The following is a 26,179-nucleotide window of genomic DNA, read 5'->3' on the forward strand; positions in this document are numbered from 1 at the left end:
GTTTCAGAATTGAGCTTCTCTTCAGTCCTGCTGACACATGCTGGTGGACTATGGAACTGCAGTCTCTGATTCTAGAGATTTGAGATTACCTGTATTGAAAATAATAACTAATTGCGTGTATATCGTGATAGGGGTGCGGCATGGATATGTATTCAGGCGTGAATGCGTGTGTGATGTAGCTGTGTATTCTCTTTCTCTCTCTCCAGCTGTACCGAGCGTCTGCGTTGTTTGAGTCGATTCGTCACGAGGCCCAGCTCAGCTCAGACTACAGACTGTCTCTGTTCGACTTGCAGACGTCATCATACCAGGCTCTCCAGAGGGTCCTCGTCAGCCTGGGTAACACTTTTCTTCCTGTTCTATCTCTCTTGTTATCCATCTCCTTCCCTTTCTCTATGTATCTCTCTTCCTTTCACTCTTTCTCTACTTGTTCACTTTCTCTTCTCATCCCTCTGTTCATCCCTTTCTCCTCTCCTACCCAGGTCATTATGACGAGGCCCTAGCAGTGGCAGAGCGGGGTCGGACCCGGGCCTTCGCTGACCTCCTGGTGGAGCGACAGCAAGGTCACCAACCCCTGACCTCTGACCCTTATACCCCGACCCGTGACCCTTACTCCCCGGTAACCATAGAACACATCCTGGATACGGTCAACAGTCAGAAGTCACTGGTGCTGTACTTCTCTCTGGCTGCAGGGTACCTCTACAGCTGGCTACTGGCACCAGGCACAGGTAGGTACATACACACACAGATCTACACGTGTTCACACACACCTCTAATCCCTAACCCTGTGTTGTGTTGTGTGCAGGTATAGTGAAGTTCCATGAGGTGTACCTGGGTGAGGGAGGAGCCGAGCTGCAGGCCGCAGAGATCCAGGGGGGAGGAGTTAGTGGCTGTCAGACTCTGGAGCAGCACATCACTGCAGCTAGAGAGGCTCTGGGAGTTGACACCTACTACAGCAGGTGTGTGTGTTTGTGTGTATGTGTGTCTTGCACTTGCTATGGTCTCTGCTTTATTAAAAGATTGTTTAGTGCTTCACTGAGAGACTGTAGGCTCTCTTTATCACTTGGCTCGGGACCCTGTCCCTCCCTCGCTCCCTCTCTATCTCTGTAGAATGGGATATTCAGAGGTGACATATTTCACCCTTCCAAGTGATAATGGGAGCTCACAGCCTCTCTCTTTCTCACACACACACTCACTGTACACTCACTCACTCACACACACACTCACTCACACACACACTCACTGTACACTCACTCACTCACACACACACTCACTGTACACTTACTCACACACACACTCACTGTACACTTACTCACTCACACACACACTCACTGTACACTCACTCACTCACACACACACTCACTGTACACTCACTCACTCACACACACACTCACTGTACACTCACTCACACACACACTCACTGTACACTCACTCACACACACACTCACTGTACACTCACTCACTCACACACACACTCACTGTACACTCACTCACTCACACACACACTCACTGTACACTCACTCACTCACACACACACTGACTGTACACTCACTCACTCACACACACACTCACTGTACACTCACTCACTCACACACACACTCACTGTACACTCACTCACACACACACTCACTGTACACTCACTCACTCACACACACACTCACTGTACACTCACTCACACACACACTCACTGTACACTCACTCACACACACACTCACTGTACACTTACTCACACACTGTATACTCACTCACACACACACGCACACACACACACACACACGCACACACATGCACACACACAATGCACACTGGTAATCCATCAGTGAAGTGCTTTTAATAAAGTAGAGAGAGAGACTATCACACCTCGGAGAGCAGTAAAGTTGAATACAGCGCTGCAGGCTACTACTGTGTAATGTGTTGTGTCAGCAAATGTTATCTCTCACACATTGTTCTCCTGTCCTCACTGACAACCACTGCAGTTGATTTATTTCACGTTTATTTAACCAGGTACAGTGAGGGAAACATTGTTTTGATCCCCTGCTGATTTTGTACGTTTGCCCACTGACAAAGAAATGATCCATCTATAATTTTAATGGTAGGTTTATTTGAACAGTGAGAGACACAATAACAACAAAAAAATCCAGAAAAACACATGTTGGCCTGTGTCTCCAGGAAAAACATCAGGGACAGACTGATATTCTGCAAAAGGTACAGGGATTGGACTGCTGAAAACTGGGGTAAAGTCATTTTCTCTGATGAATCCCCTTTTTGATTGTTTGGGGCATCAGGAAAAAAGCTTGTCCGGAGAAGACAAGGTGAGCGCTACCATCAGTCCTGTGTCATGCCAACAGTAAAGCATCCTGAGACCATGTGTGGGGTTGCTTCTCAGCCAAGGGAGTGGGCTCACTCACAATTTTGCCTAAGAACACAGCCATGAATAAAGAATGGTACCAACACATCCTCCAAGAGCAACTTCTCCCAACCATCCAGGAACAGTTTGGTGACGAACAGTGCCGTTTCCAGCATGATGGAGCACCTTGCCATAAGGCAAAAGTGATAACTATGTGGCTCGGGGAACAAAACATCGATATTTTGGGTCCATGGCCAGGAAACTCCCCAGACCTTAATCCCATTGAGAACTTGTGGTCAATCCTCAAGAGGTGGGTGGACAAACAAAACCCCACAAATTCTGACAAACTCCAAGCATTGATTATACAAGAATGGGCTGCCATCAGTCAGGATGTGGTCCAGAAGTTAATTGACAGCATGCCAGGGCGGATTGCAGAGGTCTTGAAAAAGAAGGGTCAACACTGCAAATATTGACTCTTTGCATCAACTTCGTGTCATTGTCAATAAAAGCCTTTGACACTTATGAAATGCTTGTAATTATACTTCAGTATTCCATAGTAACATCTGACAAAAATATCTAAAGACACTGAAGCAGCAAACTTTGTGAAAATGAATAGTTGTGTCATTCTCAACTTTTGGCCACGACTGTAGATGTGCAGAAGATGAATGTGCAAGTAGAGATACTGGGGTGCAAAGGAGCAAGATAAATAAATAAATGCATTATGGGGATGAGGTAGTTGGATGGACTATTTTACAGATGGGCTATGTACAGGTGCAGCGATCTGTGAGCTGCTCTGATAGCTGGTACTTAAAGCTAGTGAGGGAGATATGAGTCTCCAGCAGTACTGTTGCCCCAGCCAGCAGCACCTTACTGTGTGTGTGTGTGTGTGTGTGTGTGTGTGTGTGTGTGTGTGTGTGTGTGTGTGTGTGTGTGTGTGTGTGTGTGTGTGTGTGTGTGTGTGTGTGTGTGTGTGTGTGTGTGTGTGTGTACCAGCAGTGAGACGGAGAATGAAGCAGGTGATCTGTTAGAACAACAGCTTGAGGAACGACTGACCTCAGCCAGCGACCCCACTGACTGCCTACACAGTCAGGTGTCCAGAAACAACGTCTTCAGCAGGTGTGTGTTCTGCAGAGAGTTAATGTTGACTCAAATTTTAATTAAAATAAAGTGTGATATTTTATATGGAAAGTGTCATTCTGTATGTTCCTATGCAATATCTACTGGTGTAGACAGCACCAGTTGTTAAACCACAAGCATAATTTATGTATTTCTACAGAAGTGGTCAGAGTTTGTCCAGTCTGGTCAGTTCTACAGTGTCTCCAGTGAGAGAGACCTCCTCCTCTCTACTCTGTAGACCCGCCCCCCTCACCAAACCCCCCCTACGAGCCCTTCACCACCTGCTCATTGCACCTATGGAGGAGGTAAGAGTGTGGGTGTGTTTAACCTAATGACACTAATTTTACCATTTGATAGAGATCGAATTACATCTATCTGTCTACTCATTATTTCACCCCCTCTCTCTGACTCTCTCTCTCTCTGCCTCCCTCTCACTCTCTCTCTGCCTCCCTCTCTCTCTCTCTCACTGCCTCTCTCTCTGCCCCCCTCTCTCTCTCTCTCTCTCTCTCTCTCACTCTCTCTGCCTCCCTCTCTCTCTCGCTGCCTCTCTCTCTCTCTCTCTCTCTCATTGCCTCTCTCTGCCTCCCTCTCTCTCTCGTTGCCTCTCTCTCTCTCTCTCTCTGCCCCTCTGTCTCTCTCTCTCGCTGCCTCCCTCTCTCTCTCTGCCCCTCTCTCTCTCTCTCTCTCACTGCCTCTCTCTCTCTCTCTGCCCCTCTCTCTCTCTCTCTCTGCCTCCCTCTCTCTCTCTCTGCCTCCCTCTCTCTCTCTCTGCCCCTCTCTCTCTCTCTAGGTGCTGATGCCTGGCAGTGGTGCAGTTGGCAGACACAGACAGTTGGTGTTGGTGTTAGAGGGAGAGCTGTACCTGGTTCCCTTCGCTCTGCTCAAAGGTAGCTCTTCTAATGAGTACCTGTATGAGAGGTTCAATCTTCTAGCTGTCCCATCTATAGGGAGCCTGGGGGCTGCAGCCAAGGTGGGTGTATAGCACACACACACACACACACACAGACAGAGAAACACACACAGAGACACTCAAATCCCCCCACACACACACACACACACAGAGACGCACTATACAATACAACAGCACAACCTGCACAATTCAATATACTGATGGCATACAGTATTAACCATTTTTGTCATTGACTGTGTTTGACTGGCTGATCATTTAAACACACTTCCTCCTCTCTGCCCCAGTCCCACCCTCGTCACAGAGCTCCTTTCCTCTACAGCGGTGGGGGTTCTATGACCGCAGTAGTGGGGGCTCCACGCCTGCCCTCCAGGGTGATGGAGCGTTGGCTGTGGGGGCCGCTGCCTTCTGCCCACGACGAGGCCCTCCGCCTGGGGGAACTGCTGGGTTGCCAGCCCCTCACTGGTACACAGGCCACCAAGGTATAAACAAAAAAAGTGTGTGTGTGTGTTTTGCTCCCACTGTGACTTATTGAGACGCACAATCAGACAACATTCTCCTCACTTCTCTTCTCTAGGAGCGTGTGCTAGCAGCCATGAGCCAGGCAGAGTGTGTTCACTTTGCTACTCATGTCTCCTGGAAGCTGGCGGCCCTGGTTCTCTCCCCCAGCCAGGATCCAGGGGTGGGCTCAGAAACACGGCCCAAGGAGAGTGCACCATGTGAGGGATCACTTTTACGCGAGAGTGGGGATGTGGGAGCAAGTACTGAGCTACGGGAGGAGAGGAGTGAGGACGGAGGAAGTGTGTGTGACACAGAGAGTGTGTGTGACGCAGAGAGTGTGTGTGACAGTCCACCGCTACAGGACTTTCTGCTCACTGCGGCCGACATACTGGACCTAAGACTGCCTGTGAAACTGGTGGTTCTGGGGTAGGGACACATATACACACACACACAGACGCTAAATGTTCAATCAAGCCGTTTTAGTTAGTTTAAAACTGTATGTTTAAGTTTATTATCTTGTTATCTCTCCTTTCTCAGGTCGTACCAGGAGTGTGTCAGCAGAGTGACCTCAGACGGTGTGGTGGGGCTGTCCCGTGCCTTCCTGACAGCGGGGGTGCAGTGTGTGTGTGTGTCGCTGTGGCCCGTTCCCATGGCAGCATCCAAGGTGTTCACGCACAGCTTCTACACGGCACTACTGAACGGGACCAAGGCCAGTGCAGCTCTTTCTGAGGCCATGAAGACTCTACAGAGCAGCACACATTTCTCACACCCATCTAACTGGGCGGGTTAGTACACACACACACACCCATCTAACTGGGCGGGTTAGTACACACACACACACCCATCTAACTGGGCGGGTTAGTACACACACACACACCCATCTAACTGGGCGGGTTAGTACACACACACACACCCATCTAACTGGGCGGGTTAGTACACACACACACACCCATCTAACTGGGCGGGTTAGTACACACACACACCCGTCTAACTGAGCGGGTTAGTACACACACACACCCTTCTAACTGGGCGGGTTAGTACACACACACACCCTTCTAACTGGGCGGGTTAGTACACACACACACCCATCTAACTGGGCGGGTTAGTACACACACACACACCCTTCTAACTGGGCGGGTTAGTACACACACCCCCTCTAACTGGGCGGGTTAGTACACACCACACCCATCTAACTGGGCGGGTTAGTACACACACACACCCATCTAACTGGGCGGGTTAGTACACACACACACCCATCTAACTGGGCGGGTTAGTACACACACACACCCATCTAACTGGGCGGGTTAGTACACACACACACCTTCTAACTGGGCGGGTTAGTACACACACACACCCTTCTAACTGGGCGGGTTAGTACACACACACACCCATCTAACTGAGCGGGTTAGTACACACACACACCCTTCTAACTGGGCGGGTTAGTACACACACACACCCGTCTAACAGAGCGGGTTAGTACACACACACACACACCCATTCACACACCCTTCTAACTGGGCGGGTTAGTACACACACACACCCTTCTAACTGGGCGGGTTAGTACACACACACACCCATCTAACTGGGCGGGTTAGTACACACACACACCCATCTAACTGGGCGGGTTAGTACACACACACACCCTTCTAACTGGGCGGGTTAGTACACACACACACCCATCTAACTGGGCGGGTTAGTACACACACACACCCTTCTAACTGGGCGGGTTAGTACACACACACACCCTTCTAACTGGGCGGGTTAGTACACACACACACCCTTCTAACTGGGCGGGTTAGTACACACACACACCCATCTAACTGAGCGGGTTAGTACACACACACCCTTCTAACTGGGCGGGTTAGTACACACACACACCCGTCTAACAGAGCGGGTTAGTACACACACACACACACCCATTCACACACCCTTCTAACTGGGCGGGTTAGTACACACACACACCCTTCTAACTGGGCGGGTTAGTACACACACACACACCCTTCTAACTGGGCGGGTTAGTACACACACACACCCTTCTAACTGGGTGGGTTAGTACACACACACACCCTTCTAACTGGGCGGGTTAGTACACACACACATCCTTCTAACTGGGCGGGTTAGTACACACACACACCCTTCTAACTGGGCGGGTTAGTACACACACACACCCTTCTAATGGGCGGGTTAGTACACACACACACCCTTCTAATTGGGCGGGTTAGTACACACACACACACTTCTAACTGGGCGGGTTAGTACACACACACACACCCTTCTAACTGGGCGGGTTAGTACACACACACACCCTTCTAACTGGGCGGGTTAGTACACACACACACCCTTCTAACTGGGCGGGTTAGTACACACACCCTTCTAACTGGACAGGTTAGTACACACACACACCCTTCTAACTGGGCGGGTTAGTACACACACACACCCTTCTAACTGGACAGGTTAGTACACACACACACCCTTCTAACTGGACGGGTTAGTACACACACACACCCTTCTAACTGGGCGGGTTAGTACACACACACACACACACACACATTCACACACCCTTCTAACTGGACAGGTTGGTACACACACACACCCTTCTAACTGGGCGGGTTAGTACACACACACACCCTTCTAACTGGGCGGGTTAGTACACACACCCTTCTAACTGGACGGGTTAGTACACACACACACCCTTCTAACTGGGCGGGTTAGTACACACACCCTTCTAACTGGACAGGTTAGTATGGTATACACACATACACGCATGATCACACATTACATCAGCTGATGTAAAAAGGGCTTTATAAATACATTTGATTGATTTATTGCCATGATTCACTCCTCTTCCTGTTTCCTCTCAGGCTTCATGTTGATTGGCTGTGATGTGAAGCTGAACAGTCCCTCGTCTCTGATTGGCCAGGCCCTGGCAGAGATCCTCCAATATCCTGAGAGAGCTAGAGATGCCCTGAGAGTTCTACTGCACCTGGTAACAAAAATGCACAACATCACCTGGTCACAAACATGCACAACATCACCTGGTCACAAACATGCACAACATCACCTGGTAACAAACATGCACAACATCACCTGGTCACAAACATGCACAACATCACCTGGTCACAAACATGCACAACATCACCTGGTCACAAACATGCACAACATCACCTGGTAACAAACATGCACAACATCACCTGGTCACAAACATGCACAACATCACCTGGTAACAAACATGCACAACATCACCTGGTCACAAACATGCACAACATTACCTGGTCACAAACATGCACCACATCACCTGGTCACAAACATGCACAACATCACCTGGTCACAAACATGCACAACATCACCTGGTCACAAACATGCACAACATCACCTGGTCACAAACATGCACAACATCACCTGGTCACAAACATGCACAACATCACCTGCTCACAAACATACACAACATCACCTGGTAACAAACATGCATCAAAACATCACCTGGTCACAAACATGCACAACATCACCTGGTCACAAACATGCACAACATCACCTGGTCACAAACATACACAACATCACCTGGTCACAAACATACACAACATCACCTGGTAACAAACATGCACAACATCACCTGGTCACAAACATACACAACATCACCTGGTAACAAACATGCACAATATCACCTGGTCACACAACATTTGCCATATTTCCTATGTCTATTCAAGAGACTTTAAAGAGCCTTGCCAAATAATGTGATTTCTTTCCCTTCATCCCTCAGATTGAGAAGTCTCTCCAGCGTATACAGAGTCATCAGAGTAACGCCATGTACACCTCGCAGCAGAGCGTGGAGAATAAGGTGTGTGTGCTCGGCATCTTTACTTCGGTGAAATGTCTTCAGGTATTTGGTGTTCCTCATTACTTGGTTATTCTGTGTGATCTTAATGAATAAGTGTTTTATATGATCCCAGGTTGGTGGGGTCCCGGGATGGCAGGCCCTGCTGTCAGCTGTGGGGTTCCGGTTAGACTGTTCTGGTACCAGCAGTGGTCTCCCCGCTGCTGTCTTCTTCCCTACGGCTGACCCTGGAGACCGGCTGCAGCTCTGCAGCACCACCCTGCAGTCACTACTCGGTAACCTAGCAATTTAGGAGTGAATCAATCAATTAACCAATCAGACTGTCAGCACAGCACCATACTCTAGATCCAACATGTTAATCAGTCAGTCCATCAATCCTCTCTGTCGTCCAGGTCTGCCTCATGCAGCCTTCCAGGCTCTCTGTAAACTGGTCACTGCTGCTGAGACTGGAGACCAGCTCATCAACAAGGTAGGCCTCAATGCACACTGATTCATTTGCATGCTGTATGCTTTATTTGAATATACCTATGATGAGCCTGGCAATATTTGCATGGGGTCAATATCATCATAACCTGAGTCATTTTTATGGCTGATAAACAGTGGTGGTCCCTGCATGGTGTTCATTAACAAGGCCTGTTGCTTTCTAATGTTCTGTTCCTAACAGTTTAAGTCCTCTCTCGCTCTCTCCCTCTTACCCACCACTTGAAGGCTGTTAAATATATGGTGGGAATGGTAAGTTGTGTGTTGTTGCTTTCTAGCATGAGAAACTCATACTGAGACAAAAAAGGGGAGCAGGGCAGAAATTATAGTGCGATAATATGCTGCGATAACTTACCTCTCCCGGTCTCCAGCTTCACCAGGTATTGTTTCAGCAGCAGTCATGTGACAAGGAGCTGGAGTTCTCATTGGCTCCCATCCAGGTGTCCATTAGTGTCCAGCTGTGGAGACTTCCTGGTTGTCATGAGTTCCTGGCTGCGCTGGGTGAGTCTATCACTGTCCTGAGAGTTGGATATATAATAGCAGAGGTTTTTCCCTTCTCATTTTTAGACCGCCAGTGTGGGTGACCGACTAGGTTTTGAACCCAGGTCTCCTTTATGTCACAAGACTGTGTTAGCCCATTGAGCTAAAGCCTAGACGTTTGGTGTGTGTCATTATTTTCCCTTCTCTGTTTCCCTGCAGGTTTTGACCTGTGTGAGGCAGGACAGGAGGAGGTGCTATTGAAGACTGGTAAACAGGCTAGCAGACGGACCATGCACTTTGCTCTGCAGTCTCTACTAGCACTGTTTGGTAAGAGTCTCCAAGCCCTCTCTCTTAACTCTACATTGTTATGTATGTTAGTTACATAGTCTGGCATCCAGACTTCAAGTCAAACATTCCTATACTTGCATTGTGTTTCACCATTTCATCTTACCTCTGTCTCACCTGTCCATCTTGTCCTCTCTCCCTGCAGACTCTACGGAGCTGCCCAAACGCCTCAGCCTGGACAGCTCTTCCTCTCTTGAGTCTCTCTCCTCCTCCCAGTGTGCCTCCCACTCCCTCCCTCTCTCCCTCCCCCTCAACCTTCCCCAGACTCCCTTCTCTCCTCCACTTGGCGGCACAGACGGTCTCTCCTGTGACGCCATCTCCCTCTACAGCCTCAGCTCACTCACCTCCTCTCTCAGCTTCCTGTCTCGCCCCGAACCCGCAGGAAGTGATGTCATCAGCCAGCGCTCACGGCAACAGGAACTGGAGCGGCACCGCGGAGGAGCGGGGTTATTCGCCTCGCACCGACACACAGGAGGCATGTCGAGAAACAGATTAACAAATCACAGAGGAGGAGGAGGGACAGAGGGGGAGGAACAGGAGGAGTATGAAGGCTTCTCCATCATCAGCAGTGAACCTCTGGGGGGAGGAGGGGGGAGGGAGTGTGACACCTTACCCCTCCCTGGGGGATACAGACACCTTAGAGGAGTGGGGAGGGGAGACGTGGTGGGGAGAGGGTACCCCGTCTCAGTCTCCTCCAAGGGGAGTGTCAGCACTCCCACCTCACCGCTCAAAGTCCCCCTGCCGCCCCTGGCCATACCCCCCAGCCCTAACACACAAGCTAAGTCCCAGGGGTAAGTTGTTGCTTTTTAAATGTTTGCTTCAACTGTTTGCCTCTTGACCTACTTGTCACATCAAATGAACCATCTCTCCCCCCTCTCCTCACCAGCTCTCAGAGCGTGTCTAAAGGTCAGCTGGTCAGTACAGAGGCGGTGCTCTCTGAGTCTGACCAGTCCAGTACAGAGACAGACAGCACCGTCAAGTCCCAGGAAGACAAGCCTCCCCCCACCCCTCTGGACCCCCAGGAGCTGGCCAGCAGGATCCTGTCAGAGACCCAAAGCCACATGCAGGCTGTGGAGAGCCTCCAGAGGGGGAGGACAGGAAGGGCAGGCAACGGAGGAGGGGAGGAAGGGTTAAGGGGACCAGAACGTAGGCCCTCCTGCACCTCAGCCCGTCTGACCCCCGCCGCAGGGGGTTTGGGCTTCCGTTCGTCTGAGACCAGCGCTTTCAGCAGACCCAGTAGTAGAGCCAGCCTACAGGCCCGGGCTTCACCTCTCTCACCACTCTCTTCCCCCCTCTCCACGCCCCTTCTCTCCACAAGGTCCAAACCACCCTCTCGTTCCTCATCCTTACAGAAGATCAGCTCCGGCTACAACAGCCCGACCGTATCCTCCCGCTCTCCCTCCCTCTCTTTCTCTCACCCCAACCCCTCGCCCTCCAGAACCCCAGACCCCCACATCCAGGTGCAGCTCAGACATAAATACCCTAGCTCCCCTTATACCCCCACATCTCACACTCCCCCAATAGCATCTCCATCTCCCCCAGCTCAGGCCACCCTTCCCCAGTCGGAAGCTTCCCATCCTTGGCTGCATCCCCAGTCCTCTCCCTGGCCCCTTCCCCTGCCCTCTCTTTCTCCTCCACAGGTTCCACTTCTGCCCGCTCCAGCCCAGCCGAAACCCCAGACCTGGGCCGGTTGAAACGGGCAGGCCTTGTGGACGAGAGGGTACAGGCCATCCACAACCTGAAGACCTTCTGGTCCAACGCCACCCAGAGGCAGGAGGTTCCCGGCCCAGGCAGGGTGCTCCGAGGTGGTGGGAAGAAGATGAGCACGGTCCAGAAAGATGTCCTGGGGCTCCTTCACCTCTCTCCAAGACATGGATCCACCAACCAGAACCAGGACACTGAAGGGCTCCAGAGCCCTACCAACCCACCTGATGGACACAAGAAGCTGGTTTCAAAACCGCCAGTGGTGCTTCCTCCTCATACTGCTACTGACTCCTTTTTGGGAGGTAGTCCCGGAGCACCCCCACACCCTGTCAGACTGCCCTCGGGGAAAGGCTTCAAGTTCCCCTCGCCTGGGAAGTTCTTCCCCTCCTCTAAATGCTGAGAGGGGTTAGAGACTCTTAATGGTTAGAGATCTGCTCCTGACTCTGAGGCTCTTCTAGTGGATTATGCTAGCTGGGCTGTGTGCTATTAAAGGGACTGAACCTTACACTAGCAAGAAGCCCAAATGGGGACAACCAAAACTGAAGTTCTGATTTGCATTAGTTAAATAGAAAGTGGGAATGGGACACTGTGCAGTGACTGACTGCACCCTAGTGGAAAGGAACGGAATGACAGCAGGGACAGGTCATAAAGGAGAAGAGTTCAATCACCCTGAAGGACAAAGGGGGACAGACTGGACTCTGTATAACTCTGGGTTGAAATCTGCCTGAGATTCCTCACTGACATGTAGTCCCCTTGCCTCCTCCTACACTGTAAAGACACTTTGATACAGGCAGACTCTTAGAATGACTGAAAATACCAATATGGTGTTTCTATTTTTTACCTAAAACGCTCGCTGTTTGCGAAAGTCAATAAAATGCTAAATGGAATTGTTTTAATTCTGAGTTATTTGAATATAATTATTGTGAATTGTTATTACCAAGGTTCGTAACTTATTATCGTTATTATGTTTTGTAAATTAAATCCTGTGCTTTGTAATCAGTATTACGTGTTTTTATATATTAAGAAGCAAACGGTGCACAAAAATAAATAAAAACATTTAATATTTTTATTGAAGTTTTGAAAAGGCACATGAGACAATTTCTTTGTAAAGTAAGTGTTAGTCTGAAAGCATGAAATATATTGCTATTCAATGTTTCAATGTCTTTTTAACACACACTTTGCACCAGTGGACCCTTGTTAAAGATGCACTATGCAGAAATCACTCTGCCATTTCCTGGTTGCTAAAATTCTAATAGTTCTGCTTATTTCAGTTTAGTGTAGAGATGTATAGTGTAGAGAATCATTGTACCATCTAAACTGCTGTGAGATATCTTTTCCATAACCAAAAATATTGTATTTTCAGCTGTTTGAAAATGGTATACAAAACTGAAAGTAAAAGATGGAAAAACAAAATGTTAAACCGGGGAGCATAGAAATAGCGCACATAGAACATATACAGCTTTTTAGACTTGCTTTCGATGAATGACAGATCTATAACTTCTATTTCTATGTGAATTTGGTCGGGTCACCGAAAAGTTACATATTGCAGCTTTAAATATGCATCTCAGTTCTTTCCCAGTAACATAATTGAAATAAAGGTTTACTCTCTTGTCAGCTTGTAATGGTTTATGAAGAGGGATGTTACTGACTGCTGGGACTTTTATCTTCTTGATCAGGACTGAACCCTCAACCATGACATTTTTTTCTAGTGTGATCAACTTTATAGACTATATAATAAGAACTTGAACAAGCTTGCCATATCAGTAAGAGATTGAATGGGATGTATCTGTGATGATACTAGTTGGAGGTGAGAACTTAGCTGATGAAATCCTGGTTCTTTAGAGCAAAATCCACCTACAGATTTTCGTTAGGGAAATTTAATAATTGCATTATCAATATTGAGATAGTGAAATAGGTTTAGAAAAGTACTCTCTACCTGTACTGTCATTTGAAAAGTATATTATTCAGAAAAACGTTCAATTGTTATGGCTCGAACCAGAGCCATATATCACACACATATTACAATCGAACATGTTATTGATCACGAAGAATACCTAAACGTATTCATGGTCCCATCCATATCCATTCTACATACCACCTCGCCTCACTGGTGCAGTTTGCAAGGTGTGCAAGTTCAGACCAATCGACGACTTTCGTGTCGTGGGCGGTAAACAATTTGTTGTTGATCATTTCGGATGACGTCTACAGCCTTGCGCAGCCGCAGCCCGGTAGGAGAAGATGGTGCTTATCAAGGAATAGTGAGTTGAAGTATTTGAAATCTAATTTCGTCGTATATGAATATGCAATTTATTGAGTCGATGTGGCAATACTTTAAAAGAACATTTGTTGTTGTCTCATGTCAGTGTATTTCTGGAAGATGAGAGGAAATTGTGAGCGTTCTGGTCCTGGTGGGTCGGGATGTGGATTCATGATACCGGTGTTTAGGCCTAGACAGCAGCGATAGCTAGCTAGGTTTCTAGCATGCTAGCTTTGAATTAATCTTAATGGAGGAAGCCCGTTAGCTAGCTAGTTAAATATGTCTTTACACCTATACAATGAGAATGGATGTTAACTAGCTAGTTAGCCAACATGGTGCCACAAGTTTAGGTAGGTCTCGTGAGTGACAGATTATCAAGGTTCCGCCACCGCTCGTGTTTAGACAATAATAGATATTGTCAGTGAGATGTTTATGCGCAATGGAAAAGACCATGCAATTCAAATGGCAGGTAATGCGGGACACAAACTACCACGCTAACTAATGTTAGTTAGCTACTGTATCCATGTAAATCGTTCACAAGCGAGTAAGCACGTAAGGTAATTGATCAGGTCGGGTGGCTAACATGCACCATGCATGACACTTAAGCTAATTACTACTAGCTAGCCCGTTATTTTTAGACCGTGTTGTGTTCAGCCTGTCTTTCCTGGCGAAACATGCAACTTGCAGAGGCTTAGCCCCGTCTGACTTCCCGGGTTTCCCTGCCTGGTTTGTTCTTAATTTAACAGCTCAGGCTTGTTACTTCAGCTGCAGCGGTTTTCATGGCAACCAAATATAGCTAGCTTCCAACCTTAAGCACAATGCCAATAGATCCCCCATCCACCCTGTATTGCTCAATGCTGTTTCCAAAATGTTAATATGTGTATCTTTAGCTGCCCAAGACATTCCTGACCTGTTGGTCAAGAGTGCAATGACTGTCCAAGTGTGTCATCCAGATTTGATTTAGGGCTGTCTATAATTAAATTGCTTCATACCCCTACAGACCCAGGCTCAAGTTGTGTGTGTGCTGTAGTGTTGCTCAGGGTGGCACAGGACACATCCCCTATCAGTTGTCAAGACAACTAAAGCGTGCCTATTTCCTCTGAGGTTTATGGGTGGGGACAGAACAGTCAGCTGGTTTATCTGATACTCCCTCAGGTGACACAGGAGTGACACCACTGGGGACATGACTAAAAGATCAATACATCTATTTGCATTTTCCAAAGTTCTTCCATGCAGCCTGCTCTGTGCTTTCCCATAATCATGTTTTATCACGATATCTGCGGGAATTCAGTTACCATAGCTAGGGCTTGTAATTGCTCTAATATCTAGAACCAGTATGTTGTATTGCAGTGGGCACAGTAGTTTGTGTTTCATCAATTGACCTGGTGTGTAAAGCACAGCACACTATCCGAGTAAATTTAACATGTCTCTTTATCACTGAAATGTCAACCTGGAGAGTGTTACTCTGCTGGACTCGACTAACTTTGAATAACCTCTGAATTTTGTAGAGGATTGAGATTGACTCTCACCTATGACAGAATCGTGCTTGGATTCTGTTTGTTTTTGAGAAATAAAAAGTTACATCATGGTTTGACTACTTTCGATAAGGGTTTGGTTGGGGGTTGGCCAGACAGGACTAGCTTACCCTACATGGATTTGGAATATGAAGTTAAGAGAATGATTTTGAGAGGATAAGTTGTGCTCGTCTCTTATGGCCCAGAACGAGGCTTGTTCATATTGTTGTTCTTAGAGAGCATGGCAGCGGGCCTGTCTCTGTTTAATGAGTGCTATCTTTTTAGACTTAGTCTAGTCTTAGCCATTTTGACAAATATAATTAAGTCTTGGTCGCTTTTTATTATTCGAATAATGATGTAGTCTAGTTATTGTCAAAATGACACAGTGGGCTGTTTTAGTCAATGAAATGTCCTTTAATTTTAGTCATCACATTTTTGCATCATTAACCTATAGTAAACATAAAACACTGACTTCCATGTCTACAAACAGCATTGTTCTACCAACATGCAGAAAAGTATAACATCCTATTGCATGATTCTCTTCAAAAAGCCAAATGGGTAGAAGAACACCCCTTGACAGGGCTCCAGATTAACATTTTCCCCCGGTGGCATTGGTGCCACTAACTTTTACAGCTGGTGGCACCCGCACATGATTTGATCGCACAAATGTTTTTCAGGCGGCAACACACAATAGAAAAAAATTGTAATCTCCTTGTAAATTCATTCACAGTGCATTAGACTGTAATATACTACTGAGATGGTAGGCTATTCAAGAAATACGTCCGAGCAGGAATGCATGATTCAAGATATTTTGATGTGCTAGCTAATCCAGTGATTGTCATGAATTGTGGGTTGACAATTAGGCTATTGTTGTTATATTTTACTGTTAAAATAGAGCACCAGAATTTTCTGAGTTTTGTTGTTCAACAGAGATGAATTTACCTACATCTTTGGGTGCGTTCGGAAATTGCCTCCAGTGTGTCAGTGCGCTCTGATTGTAAATTCAGAGCATTGTCAGGTTCTGTTAGGAAATTCAGAGCATTTTGAGTGTTCAGAGCACACACTGGACGCTCTGGCAGAGAAGTAGGGTTGATCCGAGCGTTCTGACCTCAACCGCAGTCAAGCATTTAAGCTAACTGGCTAAAGTTAGTTAGCTTGCTAGCTATTTGCAGACACAAATGAGAGAAGACCTCACTCTAACCATTTTACTTGCACTAGCAGAGCAGGTTAGGCTGCTCATGTTATCTAGAGCGTTAGAGACTGTACCTGTGCTGCTGGCAACAATTTAAATATGTTTTTTTCGCCAAGGTTCACTGACACCGGCAACATTCAACAGGTGTTGTGCGTTCGTAAATTCATCAGTCATTCTGCACTCTGGCACACTTAAATGAGTGCTCCAAAATTGGAGTAGATAGCCAGAGTGAATTTGCGAACACACCTTTTTATGTGTACTAATATCAAAGGCTAATTGAGCTCAATTTTAAGAGATGATTAAAAAATATACCCACACAAAGCTGAGAACAACAGTAGTTGCTTCCAAAGTTATGCATTTCCCACAATTGGATTTTGAAATGTTATATAATCAGAATCCTTTTTTCTCTCTCCCAGAGTGGACATTGAGGGAGAGAGAGAGGGGCTTGCTCATCACAGCAGCAGTCCCCAGCGACTGGACATACACTTTCAATTAAAGAATAGTGAGGATAATGCACTTTACTGTTTGATCAAATCATGGTTATAGCTGCCAAACATGATGTTTTGAAACTATTAAGTGAGGACCATGTAATGAATGTTTAGCTGGTATTGATGCGACCAATTCAATATTTTACTCCCACAGCCAAGTCAAAGGGTCGCAAAAATGAAATAAGTCGTCTGTGTCTGCCGCTTGACATATTCTAACTATATTGTAATCAAAGTTCTGTCATAAGCAGTGGTATGTTAGTGATACACCTATATAACATTTTTGGCCGATATGAATATCCGATATTTTCCTTGCCCAAATAAAACGATACCGATAACTGATATTTAAAAAATTTGCCTCCTTTTTAAGCATTCTAGTACAGTTAAATAGTTAAAACACACATGGATGCAGCGGTCTAAGGCACAGCATCTCAGTGCAAGAGGCGTCATTACAGTCCCTGGTTCGATTCCAGGCTGTATCACATCCGGCTGTGATTGGGAGTCCCATAGGGCAGGGCACAATTGGCCCAGCGTCGTCCGGGTTCGGCCAGTGTAGGTTGTCATTGTAAATAAGAATTTGTTCTTAACTGACTTTCCTAGTTAAATAAAGGTTACACACACAAACCACACTGACCAAAAAGTTATTTGTTGGCATTTACGTGTGTCCCCCATTAACAGTAAAACATAATCAATTTGTTCAGTCGTTTCATTCTCAACCAGGATTTATATGGAACGCTGTTTGGCTCTTTGCGTGTCAAATTATAAAACAATGACCAGTAGATAAGCTTGTTGACCTATCAGGACCTGAATATGACTACGTCACATAATAATTTAACGCGTTGATTAATTTTTTACGTAGTTATTACACATTGATTACACTATCACTCGTATTTCATATGTCACAACGATTCATCGATACCTATGCTATGATGCTGGTAAAGTTGTCTCACGCACTTAGTGCTGGTCATTAAAAAAAACCTAGTTCATGGATGCAAACAATGTTCTTCCCCAAAAACATAGCAAAACAACATAATCAGTTTCAGTAGCTATAGTTAGCTAGCTAACTAAATATATAGCTAGGTGTCATCATCCAAAATAACCCTAATGTATAAGAGTTTTTATTTGATTAATGGTGGTCGGACCCATCTATGTGAAGCTAGCCACAATATGGATTAGCCACAATGGTGGACTTTGCGGTTACCCTTCAAAATAAAAGCATGGCATAATTCTACTAAATTCAGCAAAAAAAGAAAAGTCCCTTTTTCAGGACCCTGTCTTTCAAAGGAAATTTGTAAAAATCCAAATTACTTCACAGATCTTCATTGTAAAGGGTTTAAACACTGTTTCCCATGCTTGTTCAATGAACCATAAACAATGAATGAACATGCGACCTGTGGAACAGTCGTTAAGACACTAACAGTGTACAGACGGTAGACTATTAAGGTCAAAGTTATGAAAACTTAGGACACTAAAGAGGCCTTTCTACTGACTGAAAAACACCAAAAGAAAGATGCCCAGGGTCCCTGCTCATCTGCATGAACGTGCCTTAGGCATGCTGCAAGGAGGCATGAGGACTGCAGATGTGGCCAGGGCAATAAATTGCAATGTCCGTACTGTGAGACACCCTAAGACGGCGCTATAGGAAGACAGGGCGGACAGCTGATCGTCCTCGCAGTGACAGACCACGTGTAACAACACCTGCACAGGATCGGTACATCCTGACATCACACCTGCGGGACAGGTACAGGAAGGCAACAACAACTGCCCGAGTTACACCAGGAACGCACAATATCTCCATCAATGCTCAGACTGTCCGCAATAGGCTGAGAGAGGCTGGACTGAGGGCTTGTAGGCCTGTTGTAAGGCAGGTCCTCACCAGACATCACCGGCAACAATGTCGCCTATGGGTACAGACCCACCGTCGGTGGACCAGACCGGAATGGCAAAAAGTGCTCTTCACTGACGAGTTGCGGTTTTGTCTCACCAGGGGTGGTGGTCGGATTCACGTTTATCATCGACGGAATTAGCGTTACACCGAGGCCTGTACTCTGGAGCGGGATCGATTTGGATGTGGAGGGTCCGTCATGGTCTGGGGCGGTGTGTCACAGCATCATTGGACAGAGCTTGTTCTCATTGCAGGCAATCTCAACGCTGTGCGTTACAGGGAAGACATCCTCCCTCATGTGGTACCCTTTCTGCAGGTTCATCCTGACATGCTCAATGGGATTGAGATCCGGGCTCTTCACTGGCCATGGCAGAACACTGACGTTCCTGTCTTGCAGAAAATCACATACAGAACGAGCAGTATGGCTGGTGGCATTGTCATGCTGAAGGATCATGTCAGGATGAGCCTGCAGGAAGGGTACCACATGAGGGAGGAGGATGTCTTCCCTGTAACGCACAGCGTTGAGATTGACAACAATGTTTGGAGGAAAGAGGGGGATGCTTGCAAGCCGAAGAACACCATCCCAGCTAAGAAGCAGGGGGTGGCAGCATCATGTTGTGGGGGTGCTTTGCTGCAGGAGGGACTGGTGCACTTCACAAAATAGATGGCATCATGAGGCAGGAAAATTATGTGAATATATTGAAGCAACATCTCAAGACATCAGTCAGGAAGTTAAAGCTTGGTCGCAAATGGGCCTTCCAAATGGACAATGACCCCAAGCATACTTCCAAAGTTGTGGCAAAATGGCTTAAGGACAACAAAGTCAAGGTATTGGAGTGGCCATCACAAAGCCCTGACCTCAACACTATAGAACATTTGTGGGCAGAACTGAAAAAGCGTGTGTGAGCAAGGAGGCCTATAAACCTGACTCAGTTACACCAGCTCTGTCAGGAGGAATGGGCCAAAATTCACCCAACTTATTGTGGGAAGCTTGTGGAAGGCTACCCAAAACATTTGACCCAAGTTAAACAATTTAAAGGCAATGCTACCAAATACTAATTGAGTGTGTGTAAACTTCTGACCCCCTGGGAATGTGATGAAAAATAAAAGCTGAAAGTCATTGTCTACTATTATTCTGACATTTCACATTCTTAAAATAAAGTGGTGATCCTAACTGACCAAAGACAGGGGATTTTTACTAGGATTAAATGTCAGGAATTGAGATGTCATAAATGTCAAAAAACTGAGTTGAAATGTATTTGGCGAAGGTGTATGTAAACTTCCGACTTCAACGGTATATGCTGCCCCCGTGTTTACATGTGGGGGAAGCTGCTATAAGAGGTGAGGTAAATGGAGGAAGCAGCTATTGGCCTAGGTAATACAGTTGGGTGATATAGCTAGGATGTAAACTATTCCCGAAAGGCTTGAACATTTGAAAAGAACTGTGTAGGCCCATCTCTTCAACCCCATGAACAAGCACCCAAATAAAATGTTCAACTGAAGTCAACTGTGTGGAGAAATTGTCAGTTCATTGGAGCTCCTCCTTAATAGAATGTGTTCAGCTCAGTGGTCTAGATGATGAACAGACAAGTCTCACTATGTGCGGGGTTACTGGAGGTCACTCCTGGCTCTGGTTGAACTCAGCCAAGTCAGGCTGAGGTGTGCAGGTGGACATTGTCTTGACTATACCGTTAAAATGTTTTTATCATTAAAACAGAAATGAGCTGTTTGATTTTAAGCCATAAGGTTAGCAGTGTGGTTAAGGTTAGATGTTATGACTTTGTGGCCAGGCCAGCTAGTTACCACCCTGCAGGGCTGCCTCCAGGCCAAGATTCCTCCCAATAAATGCCAACCTGCCTGTGGCATGAGTTGTGGTGTTCTGCAAGGGAATGGTTTCTGGTCTCTTTGTGTGACACTGGTAGAACGTTTATTTCTTCTGTTTGCTGATGTGTTTTTTTACTCTCTCACAGCCGCGTGATCCTACCGATCTCTGTGCAAGAGGTGAGTAACACGATGTCAATACCCACGTACACACCACCCCATTTTTTGTTGTTGCTAGTTTCCTGCTTTCATGCAAGTCTGTACATGTATGAAAGCAGGTCATAAATGCTGTTTGCCTTGATATTACCTTCTTCTGAGAGGCTATTTGTCTTTCTCTCCACTGCATTCCATTTACCCTTATTTCTCGGGGTCATGCTGCCGTCAGTGTTTTAACTCCAGCCTTGAGAGATGTGATGTTCTCCTGCAGCATGGGATGTAACAGCAGCAGCCCATAAAGGTTTTAGTGCACTACTCAGTGTGACAGCTGTAACGTCATCAGCCTGGTGGGGACAATTTATCCTGACAGTAAAGGCTATTTACCCAAAGAGTCAGGCTCTACTAACTGAAGGAGACAATTCAATCACCTAACTTCCATGTAAAGATGTCAGGGCAGCAGGTGTCGCAGCAGTTAAGAGAGTTTGGTAAATAAACTAAAGGTTGTTGGTTCAAATCCCAGAGTGAACTAGGTTAAAAATCTGTCTATGTTCCCTTGAGCAAGGCACTTAACCCTAATTGGTCCTGTAAGTCACTCTGGAGAAGTGTCTGCTAAATGTCTAAAATGTGTGGTTGTAATTCCAACTACTATAGTTGTTAAATGTATTAATGATATGGAGTAAGTTGGCCTTTATTGATCCCCAGGCAGAGTTGTAGATGCTCGTGTAAAATTCCATTAGTCTAGCTGTTCGCCTTCCCCGTTACCTCTAGAATTAGCCCAGGGTATCAAACAAAGCATTAGATTTATAGTGTTGCAAATTAATTTCAGCCACCAGCAATTCACACCTAGGTGTTAAGCATACCTCTGACCTTTGTGTGTTTTAGACTCTAGCGAAACAGTAGCTCTGTGACTGGGATTGACCCCAGCCTGTAGAACAGCAGGTCAGACCTCATAAGATGCTGCAGAATGCTTTCTCTCTTCCTTTCTCCCTCTCTCTCCCTTGGAATCAATTCCAATCAAGCCAGATACATTGCAGCCACTGACCCACGGTTCCAGTTTATCTGAGAACCTCCATTCGTCATCTCTTGTCCCTTTAAGTGGAACTCTGTGTTAGTGATGCACCGATATGACAATTTTGGCCGATACTGATATACAATATTTTCCTTTCCCCCAAAAAATGATACCGATATTTACAATTTTAGCAGCCTTTTAAGCATTCTAGTACAGTTAAATAGTTAACACGCACACATGGACACAGCGGTCTAAGACACTGCATCTCAGTGCAAGAGGTGTCACTACAGTCCCTGGTTCGAATCCAGGCTGTATCACATCTAGCCGTGATTGGGAGTCCCATAGGGCTGTGCACAATTGGCCCAGCGTCGTCCGGGTTTGGCCCGGGGTAGGCCGTTGTTGTAAATAAGAATGAATTCTTAACTGACTTGCCTAGTTAAATACAGGTTACACACACACACACACACACACACACACACACACACACACACACACACCCCACACTGGCCAAAAAGTTATTTTGCTGGCAATTACGCATGTCCCCTTTACCAGTAAAACATAATCAAAACCTATTTCTTTCACTAACTTGCTGTGCTGTTTCGGTGTTAATTTCTTATGTCACAACGATTCATCGATACGTATGCTATGGTGCTGGTAAAGTTGTCTAGCGCACCTACAGTGCTGGTCATAAAAAAATGCCAGCTAGCTCATGGATAAAAAAAATTCTTCCCCAAAAACCTAGCAAAACGACATCTGTTTCAGTAACTATAGTTAGCTAGCTAACTATATAGCTAGGTGTCATCTAAAATAACTCTAATTTATAAGACAGTTCTTAGTTGATTAATGGTGGTCGGACCCATCTATGTGAAGCTAGCCACAATAAGGATTAGCCACAATAGAGGACTTTGCGGTTAGCCTTCAAAATAAAAGTATGTCATTGACAGTGATGCAAATTAATACAAATAGTAGAATTATGCCATAATTGAATAGATCGTGCTAAACGAGGTTGGGATGTTGTTTGTATAAAATCAACAAAATACATTGTGTTAGTTTGACAAAATTCAGTTGAAATCACACTGGATATATTATACTTTAGACTTGCATTGAGGCATACTTATTTCACTGTACAGCCTTACCTATAGATTGTGGATAAATGGAATGGGATATCCGTCTACTCAGTGATACCCAGAGACCATTAGCGTCGTAGCTCTTATTGCAGGACTCTGAAACAACTGTGAATTGAGCAACATCTATTGTTAACCTATGTGTATTGAATACTATTCCCGAGGAAAAACAATACTGTGTGAATGTTTTAGTCTGATAACTCTGAGGAGGACGTTGGGGAAAAATATCTTTGGTATTGAGTAGACTGATACCCCATTTCATTGATCCCCAATCCTTAGGTAAAACTGTATAGTGCAATATGAATGTCAATACACACAATAGGCTGACTGGGGAGGGGATTTCACTCACAGTCCCTCAAAAGAGCTACACCGCTAATATTGCATAAACTGCATAAACTCTTAACAGTTGTGTTCTGTGGGTGTCACCGAGTAGATTGATACCCCATTTCATTGCTTCACATTCCAGCCTTGTTTAACATTATCTAGTCTAAATATGGCATGATTCCACCCCTTTGTATCACTTTCAAAGAGGTACCTTTATTTTGAAGGCAAAATGCAAATTCCACTATTGCGCCTAATCCTTATTGTGGCGAGCTTCACAACACATAACCCAGTCCGGTCAAGCCTCACTACCCAGATGAAGCTAACTGACTGCTTATAACGTTAGCTTTGGGCAACAGGGTTAAGTAGCAGGCTAGCTATTTATTTTCATGAACTGAAGTTCAATTTCAACAGGTGAACAACAAGTGGCAACCTAGCTAATACTTACTCACAAGGATTCCTAAATCATTGCTAAGAATAATGAAATTGACTGCAGTTTCTACTGGTCATTGTTTTCAGTCTAGTTGTATTGGTGCTAGCTAGGTACCAAGCTAAAGCTAGCCAGCTAATCCAGAAGTTGCGGTCGAACAAACAATGCTTTATTACCATCGTTCGTGGCTGGTGTTTGCTTGTTTGCAGACTTTTTGTACAGCTTTGACAGTGCTACTTATAGTAGTGGTGGTGCTTGGCTTGTGCATGCAAATTCAGAACACACAACATTCTATAATTGTAGTGTGTTATTTGACGTATCTTTTTTGACACGCAAAGACCCAACCGGCGTTCCATAGTATGTCATGAAGCTAATAGCAGTGACGCTATTACTGTGTAACTCCGGTAGGGCAACGTGAACCGGTGCTCGACCAGTCAGCGAAAGCCAACATCACCCACGACAGAGAACGGTTGATTGTCAAGGGCAATGAATTCCATTATCTTGGAGGTAATGGATTTCACCTTTGTGTTAGGAATGAAACTAGGCATAGGGCCGATACAGATTTTGGCATTTTTAGCTAATATCGGCCGATTCCAATATGTTCACCGATATATCGTGCATCCCTACCGTGTGTGTTTGTGTGTCTTGTTTAAAGAAAAACAGGATGGATGGGGGGTCAGAATTGGTCCGGTGACTGTATTGGACCTCTCTCTATGGCACTGTTAATGTTCTCTCGATCTCGCTCTCCCCCAAACAATTCACAGATTTGTGTTGTCCTGCTCCTAGCCCATAAAGTCACAACCTCCGTCCTGATGATATGTTTAGTGTAACCTTTATTTAACTAGGCAGGTCAGTTAAGAACAAAGTATTATTTACAATGACTGCCTACACCAGCCAAACCCAGATGACGCTGGGCAAATTGTGCGCCGCCCTATGGGACGCCCAATCACGGCCAGTTGTAATACAGCCTGGATTCGAGCCATGGTGACTGTAGTGACACCTCTAGCACTGAGATGCAGTGCCTTAGACCACTGCACCGCTTGAGAGCCCATTTAGAGAGTTCATGTGTGTGAAATTCCATTAGCTGTCCGTATCCCAAGTCACTAACACTTAATTTGGCTGCTCATTAACCATATAAACATAACATCAAATAAACGTACACATCCCATTTACCAATAACGGGGATTCTGTCTGTTAGGATCGGTCAGTGATTTGCTGAATTGTTTTGTGCTACTGTGACACTTTGATGTTTTGGGTATATATATACTGCTCAAAAAAATAAAGGGAACACTAAAATAACACTAGATCTGAATGAATGAAAACAAGTCAAAATGAGGCTCAGTAGTGTGTGTGGCCTCCAAGTGCCTGTATGGCCTCCCTACAACGCCTGGGCATGCTCCTGATGAGGTGGCGGATGGTCTCCTGAGGGATCTCCTCCCAGACCTGGACTAAAGCATCCGCCAACCCCTGGACAGTCTGTGGTGCAACGTGGCGTTGGTGGATGGAGCGAGACATAATGTCCCAGATGTGCTCAATTGGATTCAGGTCTGGGGAACGGGCGGGCCAGACTATAGCATCAATGCCTTCCTCTTGCAGGAACTGCTGACACACTCCAGCCACATGAGGTCTAGCATTGTCTTGCATTAGGAGGAACCCAGGGCCAACCGCACCAGCATATGGTCTCACAAGGGGTCTGAGGATTTCATCTCGGTACCTAATGGCAGTCAGGCTACCTCTGGCGAGCACATGGAGGGCTGTGCGGCCCCCCAAAGAAATGCCACCCCACACCATGACTGACCTACCGCCAAACCGATCATGCTGGAGGATGTTGCAGGCAGCAGAACGTTCTCCACGGCGTCTCCAGACTCTGTCACGTCTGTCACATGTGCTCAGTGTGAACCTGCTTTCATCTGTGAAGAGCACAGGGCGCCAGTGGCGAATTTGCCAATCTTGGTGTTCTCTGGCAAATGCCAAACGTCCTGCACGGTGTTGGGCTGTAAGCACAACCCCCACCTGTGGACGTCGGGCCCTCATACCATCCTCATGGAGTCTGTTTCTGACCGTTTGAGCAGACACATGCACATTTGTGCCTGCTGGAGGTCATTTTGCAGGGCTCTGGCAGTGCTCCTCCTGCTCCTCCTTGCACAAAGGCGGAGGTAGCGGTCCTGCTGCTGGGTTGTTGCCCTCCTACCGCCTCCTCCACGTCTCCTGATGTACTGGCCTGTCTCCTGGTAGCGCCTCCATGCTCTGGACACTACGCTGACAGACACAGCAAA

At 46.2% G+C, this 26,179-nt stretch overlaps 2 protein-coding genes across 5 annotated transcripts in view; both read left to right on the top strand.

Annotated features, from left to right (window-relative positions):
• LOC112257263 (tetratricopeptide repeat protein 28) overlaps positions 1–12,783 on the top strand; it is a 121,798-nt gene extending 109,015 nt beyond the window's left edge. Inside the window, 19 exon segments of the mRNA XM_042326638.1 lie at positions 207–336; positions 480–725; positions 803–956; positions 3,338–3,460; positions 3,621–3,765; positions 4,251–4,430; positions 4,655–4,849; positions 4,945–5,294; positions 5,406–5,653; positions 7,730–7,854; positions 8,626–8,703; positions 8,816–8,975; positions 9,093–9,169; positions 9,409–9,432; positions 9,552–9,681; positions 9,880–9,987; positions 10,151–10,796; positions 10,892–11,502; positions 11,505–12,783. Coding sequence (XP_042182572.1) covers positions 207–336; positions 480–725; positions 803–956; positions 3,338–3,460; positions 3,621–3,765; positions 4,251–4,430; positions 4,655–4,849; positions 4,945–5,294; positions 5,406–5,653; positions 7,730–7,854; positions 8,626–8,703; positions 8,816–8,975; positions 9,093–9,169; positions 9,409–9,432; positions 9,552–9,681; positions 9,880–9,987; positions 10,151–10,796; positions 10,892–11,502; positions 11,505–12,109 — 4,335 coding nt within the window. The 3' untranslated portion in view covers positions 12,110–12,783.
• A 1,083-nt stretch (positions 12,784–13,866) lies between these two features.
• The window catches only part of LOC112257485 (phosphatidylinositol transfer protein beta isoform), a 31,229-nt gene continuing 18,916 nt past the window's right edge, over positions 13,867–26,179 (top strand). For 2 of the 4 annotated variants that reach the window (XM_024431079.2, XM_024431078.2), the window contains exons 1-2: positions 13,879–13,967; positions 21,013–21,043. In XM_024431079.2, the coding sequence (XP_024286847.1) occupies positions 13,948–13,967; positions 21,013–21,043 (51 nt within the window). In that variant the 5' untranslated portion in view covers positions 13,879–13,947. Of the gene's footprint in view, positions 13,968–21,012; positions 21,044–26,179 lie in introns of all 4 variants that reach the window. The other 2 variants (XM_024431076.2, XM_024431077.2) reach the window with 2 other exon arrangements.

This window comes from Oncorhynchus tshawytscha, linkage group LG09 (genome assembly GCF_018296145.1).
Source record: "Oncorhynchus tshawytscha isolate Ot180627B linkage group LG09, Otsh_v2.0, whole genome shotgun sequence".
In the NCBI taxonomy this organism is placed as follows: Eukaryota; Metazoa; Chordata; class Actinopteri; order Salmoniformes; family Salmonidae; genus Oncorhynchus; species Oncorhynchus tshawytscha.